At 40.3% G+C, this 17,443-nt stretch overlaps 1 protein-coding gene across 4 annotated transcripts in view; it reads left to right on the top strand.

The window, feature by feature from the left end:
• dnm2b (dynamin 2b) overlaps positions 1-17,299 on the top strand; it is a 23,898-nt gene extending 6,599 nt beyond the window's left edge. Inside the window, exons 3-20 of one of the 4 annotated variants that reach the window (XM_017425654.3) lie at positions 841-990; positions 1,077-1,280; positions 1,674-1,772; positions 4,450-4,610; positions 4,778-4,920; positions 5,017-5,152; positions 5,406-5,473; positions 8,898-9,036; positions 9,692-9,778; positions 9,868-9,938; positions 11,386-11,440; positions 12,701-12,811; positions 12,978-13,087; positions 13,559-13,670; positions 14,009-14,176; positions 14,557-14,783; positions 15,383-15,625; positions 16,498-17,299. In XM_017425654.3, the coding sequence (XP_017281143.1) occupies positions 841-990; positions 1,077-1,280; positions 1,674-1,772; positions 4,450-4,610; positions 4,778-4,920; positions 5,017-5,152; positions 5,406-5,473; positions 8,898-9,036; positions 9,692-9,778; positions 9,868-9,938; positions 11,386-11,440; positions 12,701-12,811; positions 12,978-13,087; positions 13,559-13,670; positions 14,009-14,176; positions 14,557-14,783; positions 15,383-15,625; positions 16,498-16,564 (2,351 nt within the window). In that variant the 3' untranslated portion in view covers positions 16,565-17,299. Of the gene's footprint in view, positions 1-840; positions 991-1,076; positions 1,281-1,673; positions 1,773-4,449; positions 4,611-4,777; positions 4,921-5,016; positions 5,153-5,405; positions 5,474-6,514; positions 6,654-8,897; positions 9,037-9,691; positions 9,779-9,867; positions 9,939-11,385; positions 11,441-12,700; positions 12,812-12,977; positions 13,088-13,558; positions 13,671-14,008; positions 14,177-14,556; positions 14,784-15,382; positions 15,626-16,494 lie in introns of all 4 variants that reach the window. The other 3 variants (XM_017425653.3, XM_017425655.3, XM_017425652.3) reach the window with 3 other exon arrangements.
• Positions 17,300-17,443: the final 144 nt, after the last annotated feature.

The following is a 17,443-nucleotide window of genomic DNA, read 5'->3' as shown; positions in this document are numbered from 1 at the left end:
AACTTTCTGTGGGTCATACCAGACCAGCACTGATCACATTCACATGGTCAATTGTGACATCAAGATGGCCGCAATAGCTAAAGGGAGCTAAAATTAAGGTCATATTTGTGCATGCTCTAACTCTGAAACCGTTTGTCGTAGGAACGTCAAACTTAACAGCCAGAACCCTCATGGGTCAAGGACCAGGACTTTGAAGTTCAAGGTCACAAGGTCAAAGGTCAAGGTCACAAGAGCCTGTAAGCTCTAAGTCGGCATCTGTGTACAGTAGGACACTAAGATCCTCCCTAAGAATTTCAAGGTCAAAGGTCAAATGTCAAGGTCACATGCAATTGAAGACATTTACTCTAAAACCTTGTAAGTTAGGATGGTCTAACTTTACAGATAGACTCTCCATGGGTCAAGGATTAGCCCTTTGGAGTTCAACGTCACAAGGTCAAAGTTCAAGGTTGCAACAGCACACATGCTCTAACTCGGGAACCGTTCGACGTAGGAAGGCGAAACTTCACAACATGCCACAGTAGTCATAACGATCCGGACTGAAGGCGTTTTCGGACGTTTGCCCAGAGCGCCACCTAGTGGACGGCGCAGGAAGTGCACAGGAAATTCGCGCGAAGAGCGCGACAGCGTACAGGGCGGTCGCCAGAGTTCCCGCGGTCGCCATAGGCCGAAGCGGCGCTGAGCTGCGAGGGCCGCCCAACGCTGCGAGGGCCGCCCAACGCTGCTCGCAGCTTTAATTTTATATTTGGTGCTCTCTTGGGAGTTCCTGTTACCAAACTTGTTAACATATTTATTTTTATGTCAGTCCATAATTTCCTCTGCTCTTCTCATTTCTTTCTGTAGAATATGCAGAGTTCCTGCACTGTAAGGGACGCAAGTTTGTGGACTTTGATGAGGTCCGTATGGAGATCGAAGCAGAGACCGACAGGCTCACCGGGTCCAACAAGGGCATCTCTCCCATCCCCATCAACCTGCGTGTCTACTCCCCTCATGGTAACACGTGCACCCACTGAAAGCTGTCATAAAAGTCCCTTCTGTTCGCGTTTTTTTTTTTAAAGAACTCCATTCTTTCCTGTCAGTGCTGAACCTGACCCTGATCGACCTGCCGGGGATGACCAAGGTGGCTGTCGGCGACCAGCCTCCGGACATCGAGCATCAGATCCGAGACATGCTGCTGCAGTTCATCACCAAGGAGAGCTGCCTGATCCTGGCCGTCACGCCGGCCAACACAGACCTGGCCAACTCCGACGCCCTGAAGATCGCTAAGGAGGTGGACCCTCAGGGTACGGATCATCTTAATTATTAACTCTAATTCCATTTTATTCTGCCATTAAACCAAATAAATTACCTTTTGCTGAAGCTTGCTCTTCTTCTTCTTCCTGTCAGTTTTTGCCTTTAGCGTCGACTCTTCACAATAATTAACAATTCCATTATTAAAAGGCTTCTGGGCAGCAAAGATGAATTGAGTTAGATCAGTAGGATTAAAATTAAATTGAATTATTTCCTCCTCTGGCTCTCTGTTTGTCAAACCAGGAGGATATTAAAGATATTAAAGACAAAGACAATAACCCGATGGCTGCTTATCACAGAGCATCTGAAGTTCAAACTGTGTCTATAAATTCAGAAACCCAGTTTCTGAGGAGAATTTGGACACTTTGTGACGCTTCTGTCTTCAGGGCTGCGGACTATCGGTGTGATCACAAAGTTGGACCTGATGGATGAGGGGACAGACGCTCGAGACATCCTGGAAAACAAACTGCTGCCTCTCCGCAGAGGTAACAGCGCACACACACACACACACACACAACAACAGCATCTGTTAAGTTAACTTGAGACCCAGTGCCACTACCAGTCATTTCTTTCCTCTCTCCTTTCTCTAATCCAGGGGTGTCCAAAGTCGGTCCTCGAGGGCCGGCATCCTGCATGTTTTAGTTTTCTCCCTGGTTTTACACACATGGATCAAATGATGGCTCATTAGAAGGCCTAAGCAGAACACTGACTTGCTGAGGAGGTTGTTACAACCACTAGGGAGAGAACTAAAACATGCAGGATGCCGGCCCTCGAGGACCGACTTTGGACACCCCTGCTCTAATCCGTCATATCTCCATCTCTCTCTCTCCCAACTTGACCCATTTTCAATGTGACCACCAGATGGTGCTAAATCTAGACAAGGCCAGGTAAATGCTCCACCTCCACCTGTACTAATGACACAGGTGTGGAGTCAAACAAACAACCAGCAGGATAGAATGGACACAGACAGGCCACTGGTGAGTCAAATCTGTTAAAAAAGAATGTTAAAAGACATAGTTAAGTGAGTAGTAAAGTAAGTATGTATAAGTTTAGGTTATAGTTAAGCTAAGATACCAAAATTTGGTTTAATTAAAGTGAATTTAAGGAGGAAAGCTGGTCAATCATGTTGTCAAAGCAAACAGTGTAGATCATTGAAGTGACACTATAGGATTGTTGTTGAAGTAGTTAAAATATCTCAAGTTTGTTGTTCATTAAAAGATAAATTAAAGATGACTTTATCAATGTTAAATACTAATAGTAATTTATCCCTTTTCTAGAATGAATTTTGGTTGAATATTTTCCTAAATCATGTGTTTAAAATAGTTTAAAAAGTTGTCTGTAATGATGAAATTGAACATTTGTGGGCTTAGATTGACCATGTCAAGCCTTTATACTGAGTAAATTAAAAGATGAAATATATTGGTTGGTGTATGTTTGGGGATGACTGAGATTTAAAAGCAATTCATTGATTAAAAGTAATTTAATTATGTGAAAAATGTAAAGATAATTATGCTTTAAAAATGTACATTGATTAGATTATTTAAATGATTTAGGATGTTTAAAAGCACTTAAAATACATTGTTTAGAATATACAATATTTACAGTTACAATGATGCAAGTACACAGTACAAAATAGTTAAAAATGTAAAAGACTTAAAGTGAATTAAAAGTGAATATTATTTAACTTTAAATTAGAAATGAAATTGTTTAATTTTTTGTTTCGATCTTCAAAGGTTTTTGACCTGTCGCTTCAAAGAAGATAAAAATAAATAAAAAGTTTCAAGCTGAGTCAAGACTTGCGTCTGTTTGTCCTTGGGTTTTCAAGTTACCTGGATCCTGTGGAGAAATAACTTGACAGCATCTATAACCCTTTCTGACTGCAGTCATGAATCCTGGGCTGGAGATGTGAAAATTATAACTTCTCATATTCTGTTTGTAAAGAATTTAGCCATCTTTTCTTATATTTTTTAAGCATGGTCACATGAAATATATAAAAGTTTGTTTCAATGTGCGGTGGGGTTGTAAATTGTTTGATTTAATGTGATTTAATTTAGATTTTTGTTGTGATGTCAAACAACTTTCATATCAAACGCGGTCTGTTGTCAGGATCTGTTTAAATCCACCGTGTTTTAAGAAAACAGAAATAAGCCTAAATATGAGTTTACTTATTTTACATTTTTAGAAGGTTGTAAAAGGTGAGTAGATTAAGTGTGCTTGGACTTGTAGCTACTTCTTTTAAATTTTTCAAAATCTTGCAAGATAACAATACACAAAAAAGTACAAAAAAACCCCCCATTTAACTGACTTGCTGTGGAAGTCTGTTGTTCATTTATAGCAAAACCATCACTGAAGTAAAAACAAATTTTAGATGTACATACATTTTAAAAATGATTTTAAATTAGGTGTTAGAAACATGGAGCTTAGTGTAGCTGGTGTATTAAATAAACAATGTGTGGCTCCTTCTACCCAGGAGTATTGATGAATCTAAAGTGCAACTAAATGCTTGTATTTACTGAAGACAGAACGGAGCTTTGTGTCCCGCTGAGGCACCATAAGAATCAATCAAACTTCTGAAAGATGACATCAGCAGTGATTCACAAGCTCGTGGTATAATTTAACAAAGAGAAATCAGTTTTAGCAAACAGACAAAAGATGCTTACAAGTCGTTTTGTAACATAATTCTGAATTCGAGTGGGTATCTTATCATATATTTTATTTCCTTTTGCTTTTGTTGTGTGAAATATCGTCTTATTGAAATCAGAGGAGGCGCTCTGCCTGTGTGTGCGTGTTCATTTGTCTGTGTGTCTGTTAGCAAAATATCTCATTAACCACTGGATGTATTTTATTGAAAGTAATCATTGGCTGCACATCCACAACTGGTTGACTTTTGGAGTCAAACTAATTCAAGTTGGCTGTCTCAGCTCAACTTTAGCAAACATAAAAACGGCTGTAATTCGGTTATATTTACAGATGTGGAGCTGTTATTTGGTATGGTAGTAGCTGAGAGTAATTCCCAACACGTGCTGTAAGCGCTAACAGGTGTTTAAAACTTTGGCGTGCATGGTGGAGGGCGATCTCCGTACCTTTTTAGATGAGCTGCTTTGAAGTGAATCAGGAGTCGGGTGCTGTCTGGAGTCTGACTGTCAGGACTTCTGTCTTTAGGCTACATCGGGGTGGTGAACCGCAGTCAGAAGGACATCGATGGAAAGAAGGACATCCGTGCTGCTTTGGCTGCTGAGAGGAAGTTCTTCCTGTCCCACCCTGCGTACAGACACCTGGCCGAACGGATGGGAACTGCACACCTGCAGAAAACCCTCAACCAGGTCAGACACACACTTCATCGCCTTCAAACGCGACGTAAGGCTTCAGTTAGGACAGTCATAACTGTTTAGGCTGGAAATGATGCATTCAGGCCTGGACTGAGTCATTGAGAAAGCTCCTGCGTGTTTGAGCTGAACATTTACTCAGACGAACCTCCGCTGCTTTCCAGCAACTCACCAACCACATCCGCGACACGTTGCCAGGGTTACGCAGCAAGCTGCAGAGCCAGCTGTTGTCTCTGGAGAAAGAAGTGGAGGAGTACAAGAACTTCCGTCCCGATGACCCCACGCGCAAAACCAAGGCCTTGCTTCAGTTCGTACTTCGTGTATTTACCCAGATGCAAATGAACGAGGTGCGTTTTAGCTCGGTGAATAAATGCGTTGTTTATATTTGATGTCAAATCTGCAGGATGGTGCAGCAGTTTGGCGTGGACTTCGAGAAGTGCATCGAGGGGTCTGGAGATCAGGTGGATACCTCCAACCTGTCGGGTGGAGCCAAAATAAACCGGATCTTTCACGAACGTTTTCCCTTCGAGCTAGTGAAGGTAGCCTCGTTTTCATTATTATTATTATTATTTTTATGGTGCTTTGCAGATTTCACCTCCTAATTTACCTGTTTTTGTCTGTTATTTAATGTTTTTAAAGCATTTTGAAATGTCACAAACTGTCTATTTTGCATTTGTAGCACTAATAAAATACTCTCTAAATACTAATGTAGTTATACTGCTCGCAAATCCTGATGTTTGTCAGTTTAATCAGAAATACAAGAAACAAAATCAAAGGTTTTTTCGTCCTTAGATGGAGTTTGATGAGAAGGAGCTGCGAAAAGAAATTAGTTACGCCATCAAGAACATCCACGGAGTCAGGCAAGTTGAACCAGCAGCTAAAAAACAGAAACACATCTGTGTATTTACCCATCTGTCACACGTTGTTTTCTCATATCTGTGATCAGTGTTTAAATCTGCATTCCCAGAAAAGTTGTTGTTTTTTTTTTGTGACATGCAGCTGAAACTCAAATCTGTAATTTGTGAATTTGATTCAAGCTTCATGTAGCAAAGACACGTATGAGCAGTTAAATAGAAACTTTTAACAAATTTGTAGTTTGACACATTAAGAAGGTGGGAGACGGTCAAGTTAAATGTGGTTACAGATCTTGTAGAGTATAAGTTAATATATAAGTTTATAAGTTTAAATACATTGTTGTTGTTCACTGCAGACACTCAAAACAGTCAGCATTCACACCGTTTTAATTTCTTTCTGCTTATTTTAGCCATTTATAAATCAAAATGTTTAAAAAAAAAGAACTTTGGGTTTTGCAACTTTTCTATTTTTTAAAATATTTCCCCATTGAAATACACTGAGATCTCTTTAATTCCTACAAAAACATTTTGTTGTTGTTTTTACTATTATAGTTTGTAGCTATGGTTCTGATACTTTAAGCTTTTAGCTAAAGGCCTCACAGGAGGAAACGGTTTAGCAAATGTTTTGCTGCTAATAGCTCTAAACTAGGTTTTTTTCTACATTTAGCTTTTAGCAACACTTTTAGCTAATATTCTGCTTCTTTTAGCTCTAACAGCTCCATTAGTTTCTTCAGCAGATTCCAGTGAAGTCATTCAGCTCTCAGCATTCAAACCACATTTTTGCAGAAATGCTTTTTTTTTTGTTTATTTGTACGTTTTACCAGTTAAATGGAGGTTTAAATAAAAGTAAAGTTTTAAGAAAACTGTTAGACTTTTCTGGGAATGTTTGGATTTCTAACCTGGCTGCTTGTCTGTCCTCCCGTCTGTTTTCTGCTCTCATTCAATCCGTTCCTCCCTCGCTGTCTGTCTGCTCGTGTCCTCCCCGTCTCTGTGCTCGTTTATTTCCACGAGTCTCCTCCATGTGTCTTTTATCTGTATGTCCTTCAGGACAGGCTTGTTCACCCCAGACATGGCGTTTGAAGCCATAGTGAAAAAGCAGATCATTAAGCTGAAAGAGCCCTGTCTGAAATGCATCGACCTGGTCATCCAGGAGCTCATCAACACAGTCAGACAGGGCACTAATAAGGTATCGCTGCATGGCCACCTGTCAGAATGTCACGCCCATGCACAAATAGTCCTGCCAGGTGCCGTCCCAGCTCACCAGTAGCAAGAAATATGTGTATGAACAGTTTGTTTTTCCTTCTGAAAAATCCAGCTTGTTGCAGCCTCATGTCTTCACTGGCTGTTTGCTGGTTTTGACAGATTTATTTGATTTGTAGACCAATTTTCTTGACCTATTTGAACTTAAAATGTCAACCTTTGAACTTGAAAAGCAACTAAAGCCTCCCTTTAAGATCAAATCAATAACCCTGGACCCCACATTAGGGGTTGGCAATATGGACTTAAATATGTGTCACAATATTTTCTGATATTCGTTGCAATAACAATAAAAAAACCATATTAAATCTAACACCGTACATAGCCTAGAGCCTGACAAGCACAGATGTTGCTCTAAAAATAAATCTCATCCATTATTAAATTGTGCTTTACTACACCAATTACTTTTAAACATCGCAGAATATCACTACTTCTCTGCTGTTTTTATGAAGTTTGGTACAAGAGACGCTGATGTTAATGAGTTAATTAGTTGGTGTCCTATTGAGTTGTTTCTCCTCCTGTCTGAAGTGTAGTAAATTTAGCAGTTTTCTTAAAATACCATAGATTAAAACAACAATAGTTAATGAAGCAAAGCTGCTGGGGAAACGGATGTTTGGACACAAATCTTGGCGGTGGAACACGTCCTGACATGACGTTTGTTCCACCGTACTAACGCCTGGAGTTTGTTACAAACATTTGTTTCAAGAGTGGTCCCTTTAAAAAAAAAAAAGTTTTCAGTGTCGCTTCACTGGTGGACAAGCCATCACTGACTGGGTTATTTGCTTCAAGAACAAAAAAGTTATCAGCAGCTGGTGTGTCTTTTTTTTAATGAGGAGATGCGTATATGGGGCTTCCCCTCTCAGCAAACGCTGCTCTGCTGAATTCACTGTAGAAGAAAATGTCTGCACATTCTTTGACTTCTCATTAAAAAGGAATTTAAACCACAGGGATGAAAAAAACAAGTTTCTTCTTCTTCTTCTTCTTCTTCTTCTTCTTCACACAGACTAACTAGTTTTTATCAAAGGAATTCTCCTCATGGTGTATTGAATATGACACAGTATTGCGCATCCCTACCCCACATTTTAAAATATCTAACTTAACTTCAGATATAAATGTGTTTCACAGCATAATGCAGGACCAAAAACATCTGATTTTGGTATCCATTGAGTGGCAGGTAGATGTTAATATTGTCCTTGATTAGAAGGACTCTTTACACGTTCCTTCTGACCTTAAAAACCCAACATGATGTGACTCAAAACCAACTCTCCTTATATTAACGGGTTACCACTCAGTGGTCACTTCCATCTTGTTATGGTGTTTAATTGAACTTGTGATCAGCTGATGACCCAGCTGCTGTTAGAGACCGGCTCAAGCTGCATTTTTCAGTCGGAACCACAGTTCAGTTTCGGAGTCCTGCTCGCCTCTTCTCACACCCGTGGAGAAGGTCAATGCACCTGGCCGGGCTGCAGTGCGTCGGGCTGGTCTCTGTGCTCAGAGGAAGCAGATTGGCTGCGACATGTTCCTGTAACGGGTTCAGAACAAAACAAGCTGCAGGCCTGCTTTGAACTGGTGTAAAGCTACAGTCGTGCTGCATGCCGGCTGTGCTCATGAACAACAACACATTCACTAAATGTCCCCCCCCCCCAGCATGCTCTCATCTGCTTTTGTCTACAGGCTGATTAATAATCTGTTTCCAAGGATTATCACCCAGTTTCATGTTTACATGTACAGAACTGTGGAAAAGTCTTGAGCTCCTTTCATTTCTTTGTTTTCCTTCAAAAAAAAAACGGATTTTCCTTAAATCGTTTAAAGTTATCTTGAGCAGTAGTTCTGATGGACAGTTATTCTTTAGGCCTTAGCTGCTTTTTTTGTCATCAACAACATATAGTGGGATTGCACTTGTACCCCAAACTTGACAATTCGAAGAAATGTTAAGAAAGAACCTGCAGCTTGTTCCTGTTTTGAACAGGAAGTAGAACTAACCTGATTTTTCTTTTTCTTTTTTTCATGTTCTTTAAAACTCGTTTTCTTTTCCAATCTGTTCTATCTTGGCCTTTTATTTTCCTGCCATCATTTCCTTTTCCCCCTCCTCACTCTGACCCATGCTGCACTTTCCCCTCCCCATCCTTCACCCTGACATTGACTCTACAACTCCAACAATGCCTCACCACAGGACAGGCCTCTTCACCCCAGACTTGGCTTTTGAGGCTATAGTGAAAAAGCAAGTCATTAAGCTGAAAGACCCGTGTCTGAAATGCGTAGACCTCGTCGTCACTGAGCTTGTCACCCTGATCAGGAAGTGCTCTGAAAAGGTAAACGGAACTGTGAAGGTTAAGATGGAAGAGAGCGGAGGATGAGAAATAAGCTGCAACTTTGCACAGTTGTTGATTGTTACCCCTCACAGCTTCACTCACGCTGACCCCCCATCACCAATCTGAGACCCCCAAAAGAGCCACTCAGCTCATCATGAATGGGATCAGTTGTCTAACAAGTCCTCACCCTGCCTCATTAATAGATCAACCACCCCCTACACACTTTGAAATTCAGCTCTAAAAATGGCAAATCCTTATTTTTTTATTTCCATCTTTTCTGACCTACTCACTTCTTTAATACCACCCACAGAAGCTTCCACCCTTTTCTGTCTTCATATCTTTCTGAACTTAACCTTTTTCTCCCTGACTTGTTGAGACTCGCTGTTAGCTTGAGATGACGTTGTTTTTGGTTATCTGAAACGCTGCTGAACTTTACAGGCAATTCCTTTTAACTCAAAACAAAACAAAACAAAAAAACGAGTTATTACTAAAAACCCAGAAGACAAGAAATCTCAGGCTGACAGGGAGCTCTGTGCATGCCGAGGTCTTTACATGACCTGTCATTGTTCAGGTGCAACCCTGTGACCAGTAGGTGTGTAGCCTGGAATTATTCGTATCAATCTGCAGCTGTGTGTGTGTGTGTTGGTGTCTGCAGCTGGACTCGTACCCTCGACTGAGAGAAGAGACCGAGAGAATTGTCACCACCCACATCAGAGAAAGAGACAGCAAGACTAAAGATCAGGTGTGTGTGTTTGCGTTTAGTAACAAGAAGAAATGCATTTTCTCTTCTGTGTGTGAACAAATGAAGATGTTCCATGTTTTGCTTCTCAGGTGCTGCTGTTGATTGACATCGAGCTTTCCTACATTAACACCAACCATGAAGACTTCATTGGGTTTGCCAAGTAAGATGCACTTCCAGCCTGAGCTCTGAAGATCCTTAAAATAAGGAGAGATATTTAAAAATTCAACAAATAAAAATCTGTAATCGGTTGTTCTAATAATCTATTCAAGGAGAATCTATTGAAGTGGGTTTCATGGAAAGATTAAGAACAGTCATTATCTTACCTGTTCTAGATAACTCCTTGAGCCAGTCTGACCAAAGTGGATTTCTGCTGTCTGAAAACAACTCAAAAGTTTTATTGGGATTCATGTAAACATCGTTTTTTAGGCCTTCACATAACTGTTGATTTTGTGTTACATTCTTGGCTTTTATTTGCATCTCGTAAACCTTGAAAAATTATCTTAAAACATCTTTAAAAGGTTACGTGACAAGAAAGAAAAGTCCAACTGCCTTTCTAAAATAATCTCCTAGGATCTCTTAGTTTAGTTGTTGTCCAAGTTTCTGTCTTTAACACAACAACAGCCGGTCAATTTGTCAAATGAAACTAGACAAACACAATTTATTTATTTTTTTAATTCTCTTGTTCTTTGAAGAAATAACTAAAAATCATTTTGGATTTTAGAAAAGCTAAACTGCTCAGTGCATATTTGATGCTGAAATAGTCATATGTAACTTGACAGTTATTCTTATTTATACTTAAGCATACTTACATTTTTAATATCTAACAACTTTAATTAGAGATTAATATTTAAAACTCTTCACTGCTCTCTAGTGGACAAATGTTGAACGGCAGCACGTGTCGTCTGAAACCTCTTTTCAGTGTTACACAGTTCTGTGTACTCCAGAAAGGTTTAAAATATGTTTTAACTTTTCCATCTTCATTTAGTTTCTCTAAATGACTGAAAACTCAGTTTGATGAACAGACGATTTGCTCATTTTTGTGGTAAAACAGTAAATCTTGTCTCAATATGGAAGCAGTTCTCTTCTAAAACAAAACACAGATTGAGGATTAGATTGTAATCATTGTTTGATAAGGATTTATGTATACTGGGTCCACAATTATATACTTGGAAACTAAATGAAAATATATGGGTTCTAAAAAAAAAACAGTTTTGACTGAGAAAACAAGATAAATCAAAGATTTGGAAAATAACTAACTAACTCTCGTACATTTCTATGGGTTTAGCTGCTATCTCTTTGCCACTGAACCAGAAGAAAAGTGTAATTCTCTGCCGAGGGAGGCTTTTCTACAGGCAGAGTTCACCTCAGTGTTTGTCAAATAACAAGTGGTTTGATATTTCAGTGTGCGGCAACATCAAGTAATCTGGGTGTTGTAAAGGTTAGAAGATATTTCACTGTGGTGTCAGGAGGAAACCACTCCAGTGAAACAGCTTCTAACCTTTCCAACACCCAGGTGGTAAAGGTTGTGTTTTCCTCCTGAGTGGCCTGTTTTTATGTGTTGTCCCTCAGATCAGCTTATTGTAACTCACTGAACTTGTCTCCTGCAGCGCTCAGCAAAGGACCGCTGCTAACGCCACCAAGAAAAGAGTCATGCCCAATCAGGTGACTGACGTGTGTGTGTGTGTGTGTGTCCTCGCACCGCTGCTCACAGTTTGTTTAAGCCGTCGTCTCAGCCCGTCTCTCCTGTCTTTATTAGTCTTCGTTGCTTCACGTTTGTCTCTCCTCCTCCTCCCGCCTTATTATTTCTTGGTCTTTTTCATTTTCCTCCTCTCAAACGGACTGGGAGAGATTCTTGTAAGTGCCGTGACCCCTGCTTCCTCTTTAGGTAGGTGGGGGAGCCAGTGTTCAGTCAGACCACGACTGATGAGAAACATTTGTGCCATTTAAGGGAGATAAGGGAAATGAGAGTAATGCTCTTACACCAGTTGTGAGAACTGTAACAATAACAACAAAAAAGTCTGGATCACCGCATTTCTCTGAAAGTTTAATGTAGTTTTTGTACTGGGGACATCGGTGCACGTAATAAAACGCAGCGGTGGATCAGTGTGACACTCTGAACCGGGCTGCTGTCTGGTTGAAATAATATTGTAGCTTATTTATGTTGCACCTCATGAGTTTTCACAACTCTAAACAGAAACAATCATCTCCTTTTATTTAATATTTAAAAATGCCTTAAATTGAACGGATGTGAAAACTTTATTTTCAGCTCAGTGGTTTTGATTTATCAGCTTCAGTTCTCAGGCTCCTTTTTTTTCATAATACTTGGCACGATCCGTGTTTTAATACAAAAATGACTATAAGTCAGTGAGTTTTACATTATTACATTATCATAATCAGGTAAACTTTGATGTCGTAGTCGCTGACAACACTGAGCATGAGATCTTGCTACATTATTTTCGAGGTTTGATTTAAACACCTCTTTGATATTAGCACAACTACAGTCCTTTAAATCCTGCCTGAAAACTCTCTTTTTACAGCAGCTTTTAATTTGAATTCACTTTGAGTCCCATTAGGTCATTTATGTTGTGGTGTTTGTTGCATTTATTGGTTTTCCTGTTTGTTTTTAATTTATTTCTAAAGCACTTTGGTCAAAGTTGTTGTTTATAAACATGATCTGGAAATAAAATTGACATAGACTAAAACGCCATCATTTCTCAACATAAAATATAATAAAAATGAATACTATTTCCAGTTGCAAGCAAATAAACAAGTAAAAAATGTATTAAATATTCTACTTCAGTTAAATATAAAATAAAAGTAGTAAGTATATAGATAGTATGTTTTGTTTCCTTGCTGTAGATGTCTCGTCTTGTAGGCTGTGTAGTAACGTGACCGGTTGTGTGATTTTTCTGAATCGTTCAGGTCATCCGCAGAGGCTGGCTCACCATCAACATCAGCATCATGAAGGGAGGATCCAAGGATTACTGGTTTGTCCTGACGGCGGAGTCTCTCTCCTGGTACAAAGATGAGGAGGTGAGTCTGCGTAAAGTACTGGAAAGATGAAAGGATGTGTAGCTTTTCGCTTTTTTTCTCTGAGTAAGTACTTTTTGGCAACTTTATCACAAAGTTTTCTTTCTGTCTTTCTCTGAATCACTTGCGTTAGAAAAGTTTGAATTTACTTTGTTGTTGTTTTTTTCAGGAAAAAGAGAAGAAATACATGCTGCCTCTTGACAACCTGAAGCTGAGAGACGTGGAAAAAGGTTTCATGTCCAGCAAACACGTCTTCGCCATCTTCAACACAGAACAGAGGTGCGGATGTGTTGATCTTCTAACTTCTAACCTTTTACCTTGAAGGTCAGGGAATGAGAGACACGGGTTACCATGGTGACCATAATCAGCCACTGGCAGCAGCTTCTTTTCATTTGACTTTTTACACTTCTTCCACAGTTCAGACATCAAAATATAGGATTTTCTCTTAGCCTAGTTTATTACAGTTATGTTAAAATTTTTTCTTTTTTTGAGGGGGGGGGCTGCAGTGGCGTGGTGGGTCAGTGGTCTGTGCCTCCTGAGGCTGCAGGTTTGAGCCCAGGTTGCATCAGGAATGGCCTTAAAAAGTGCAGTTTTTCATGCGAGTCCCCTGCAGAAGGAAGCAGCTGAAAGAAAAACAAGATGTTGGAATTCTGGGCTGCAGCTGATTCGACACCCTTTAAAAAATTCTTCTGAAATTTTCTCGTTTTCGTCCGTTTCCCTGGTTTCCCTCTGTGGTTGCTGGTTCCACAGGAATGTGTACAAAGACCTGCGTCAGATTGAGCTGGCCTGTGACACTCAGGAGGACGTTGACAGCTGGAAGGCCTCCTTCCTCAGGGCTGGCGTGTACCCAGAGAAAGACCAGGTGTGCACAAGCTTTCTGACTTTTTTTTTTTTAAAGAAAAAAGCTGACGTTTTCAGAAATGTTGGATTGTGTAAATTTACTGATGATTCGATCTCAGGACTGCTGTGAGTATGAGCCGTTCTGTTGAAGCAGGTATTTCACAGAGAGATGTCTAAAGATGTGTTCATATCAGTTTGTCCTGATTGATGCTCAGAATAATCTGACTCACGCTCAGTTCAAACGTGACAAAAACACATCATGTGTAAAATCATACAAACTGTTGAGGCTCTAAACAGAAAACTGTCGCCTATCACTCTGTTTCTGCCTCCATCTTCTCTCTCTGCCTTTCTCTCCTCCAGCCTGAAAACGAGGATGCGATGAGTTCTGGCGACACAGTGTCCATGGATCCGCAGCTGGAACGGCAGGTGGAGACCATCCGCAACCTTGTGGACTCGTACATCGGCATCGTCAACAAGTCCATCAGGGACCTGATGCCCAAGACCATCATGCACCTCATGATCAACAATGTACATCTGTTTCTCTCTTCCTTGGTTTATATTCTTCTCTTTGCGGCAGCACCAAACATGCTGTGTGTCACAAACCTGCACTATATACAGACTGTAAAACTTTAACTTTTGTTGTAGGCAGAGATTTAAAATAAAAGCTAAAAGGAGAATTAAATTTCTTTGTGTACTTTAATGTCAGGGTGTGATTTTCTAACAAAGTTACAAAATAAGTTGATTATATGATCTTGAGCCAATTAAAAGAGGTCAAAACAAAAAAAAATCGTGCAAGATTGCAGGTTTAAAACAAACTTAAAGATGGTATATTCAGTTTATTTCTGAATTTCAAGATGATTAAGTGAGCTTGGCCTTATTCGTGATGTAAAAATGTGTTTTTTTTTCAGACGAAGGACTTCATCCACTCGGAGCTGCTGGCCTACCTGTACTCGGCCGGAGACCAGGGCAGTTTGATGGAGGAGTCAGCAGAGCAGGCTCAGAGGAGAGACGAGATGCTGAGGATGTACCACGCTCTGAAAGAGGCCCTTGTCATCATCGGCGACATCAGCACCACCACCATTTCCACGCCCGTGCCCCCACCTGTCGACGACACCTGGATCGCCAAAGACCCGAGGTGACCAGAATTATTCAGAGCGATGAAAGCGCAGCAAAATGTGCCGAAAGTTTGAGACCCAATGTTTGAAGAATATAACGTTTTATGTGACACCAGATGTCCACCAGAGGTCATCTAACAGCTGTTCGATATGGGACCAGCTGCAGGAAGCTGCCTGCCTGTTTGTTTACTTTATTTAGGCAGAGTTAAGTGACTGTAATCTCTAACTGGGATAGGATTTATTAAGTCCCAACTTTTGACAATTGAGTGGTTTGAGCTACTATTTAATTTACCATAAATGTATTTTTAATATATTTAATAAGAATAATCTAGTCTAAATCTAGTTTTACTTTGGTATTTATTAGACCATGCAGAATTGTGTGGCAGTTTTTAAGCCAAGAAATAAAAATACAACACAGACTGCACATTTTTTTCATGGCTGTCTAATAAAAAAACAACCTCAATATAAACCTGGTAAATTCTCGCAAACTTGCATCATATTTGAGCATTTTTTGCCTTAATGGAGCAGAGAAGTTACGAGCTCCTTACCGCCTACACGTCAGCTCCTGGATAATTGCTTCACTTAATCAATCTGTAACAACTTGTCCTCTTTGTCACAGTCCTCCCCCGGCGTCCCGTCCAGCCATATCCACTGCCCCCCCTCCCAACAGACCCCCAGCGGTGAGGGGACCCACCCCAGGTCCCCCTCCACCTCTCAACCCCTCCCCGGCGTTCGGAGGGCCTCCCGTTCCATCTCGGCCGGGCCCTCCGTCGGCCTACGGAGGCGACACCAACTCGTCTGTTCCTCTCGTTCCGTCGAGGCCGGCTCGTGTGCCTCCAGCCCTGCCGCCGGGAATTCCCAGGTAGGATTTCATATGCACACACACACACACACACATCTGCACTTTTAGCACAGAGAACAGAAAGCTGATGTCACGCCACGTTGATGTTTATGTAAGTTGGGATTCATTAGTTCGTTTACAGAGATGCTGTGCAGATGGAGATCCAGGGGTTACTTTCAGCACTAGAGTCCTTCCAGTGCTGAAGAAAATATTTTGCTAACACTGCAGACAAACCAACACAAACAACAAAAACATTGTAACCTCCGGCAGCAGGTGATTAAAAACGAGCAAGTTTCAAAATACAGCTGATGATTGTTATCACTAAAACACAGGTAGTTGAATGTTTATAACTGGACCAAAAGAAAAGATCTGACTCTGTAGAAAATCAGATTTTTGCACAACACTGGCTTGCCCACTGAACCACTATACTGTAAAGCTGCTCATAAGCTTCTTTAGACTTCTGACTTTTCAGCTCACACCAAGTGCCTCCACTCGGTTTAAATTCTGCAGATGGATTTTTATTATCTTGCTCCTTGTGATTCAGGGTTTTTTTTTTTTTCTTTCCCCTCTGAGGTCTTATCTTTTTCGCTCTCCTTTTCCTTTTACATCTCTTTCCTTCTACAACAAAACAAAAGCTGACCTGGTTACCGTGGTAACAAGCACAGGAAACCGAGAGCTTGCGTTACAAGGGTGGCTCTGTCGTCCCATCATGCAACGCGGTGTGACTCAGCTTCTGTTCTCTGTCGCTTCAGGTTGTCAGTTCAAAGAGCCGGTGGAGGGTTGTTCTTTGCCTTCTGCCTTTTTGGTGCCTTCAGAGCCACTTGTGCATGACTAATTGACAATATTTCTCCCTGCATGTCTCCTCCTCCTCCTCCTCCCCTCCTCTGCAGCAGAAGACCCCCGGCTGCACCCAACAGACCCACCATCATTCGTCCTTCAGAGCCCTCGCTGCTCGACTAGAAACACACAAACACCTGTTCATACCTGTTCAGACTCTGTTTACTTTTCTCCAAGCAGAAATATTAAAATTACTGTATCGGACGATGTGACCCTCCCTCAGTCTGTGCGTTTGAGACATTTTGTACGTAATTTCAACCCTGTGTAGCTTTTTTTTTTAACAAAGTATTGATAGATTTAGTATAAATTGGGTATGCGTTTGATAAGTAATGTAAAAAAAATTGGAACCACCTTCAAAACTTTGAAGTAAAACTTGTCTTAAAACAGAATATGATTTATAAGTTTTTATATGATGTAATATAAATAACTTCTGAGCTGATGATGTTTTACAGGGAACTTTACACACGAAGCACTTCGACATGTAAAGTTTACCGTTTGATAAAATCAGTTTTGTCCTTTCTTAGCTTCAAGCAGGCTTCTTGAAATGAAATTTAATTTTGGAATTTATTTGCTTCAATATTTTTGCTAATTACTAAAATATTTTCTTTTTTTTTAACTACAGTAATTTTTACTGTTAGGTTAAGGTTTATTTTATTTTTGTGGACCAAGTACAGATGAGATGTGATTTGAAAAAAAAAAAAAAGATTTTCTGCAAGTTCCTCATTTTGAATGGAAAAATAGGTTCTAGGAAATTTCATCAGAATTTAAAGCCATAATGGAGAAAAAAAAAAGAATGAAAGATTGCTTCTGTCATCAAGAGATGAAGTGAATAAAAAAAAAAAGAATATGATAAAAGTGCACGGTGTTTGTTTTTTGTTTCATTTTTTTTCTCAGACTTTTTTTGTTTTCTGAGCACAAACACGCCGAGCCGAGCATCTCCTTCCTGTTTCACGCAGACGAGTTCAGGTCAAAACCTGAAAATAGATTTGCACGATAGAAGTA

This window comes from Kryptolebias marmoratus, linkage group LG3 (assembly GCF_001649575.2).
Source record: "Kryptolebias marmoratus isolate JLee-2015 linkage group LG3, ASM164957v2, whole genome shotgun sequence".
NCBI lineage: Eukaryota > Metazoa > Chordata > Actinopteri > Cyprinodontiformes > Rivulidae > Kryptolebias > Kryptolebias marmoratus.
This window is presented reverse-complemented; position numbering and strand designations above follow the sequence as displayed.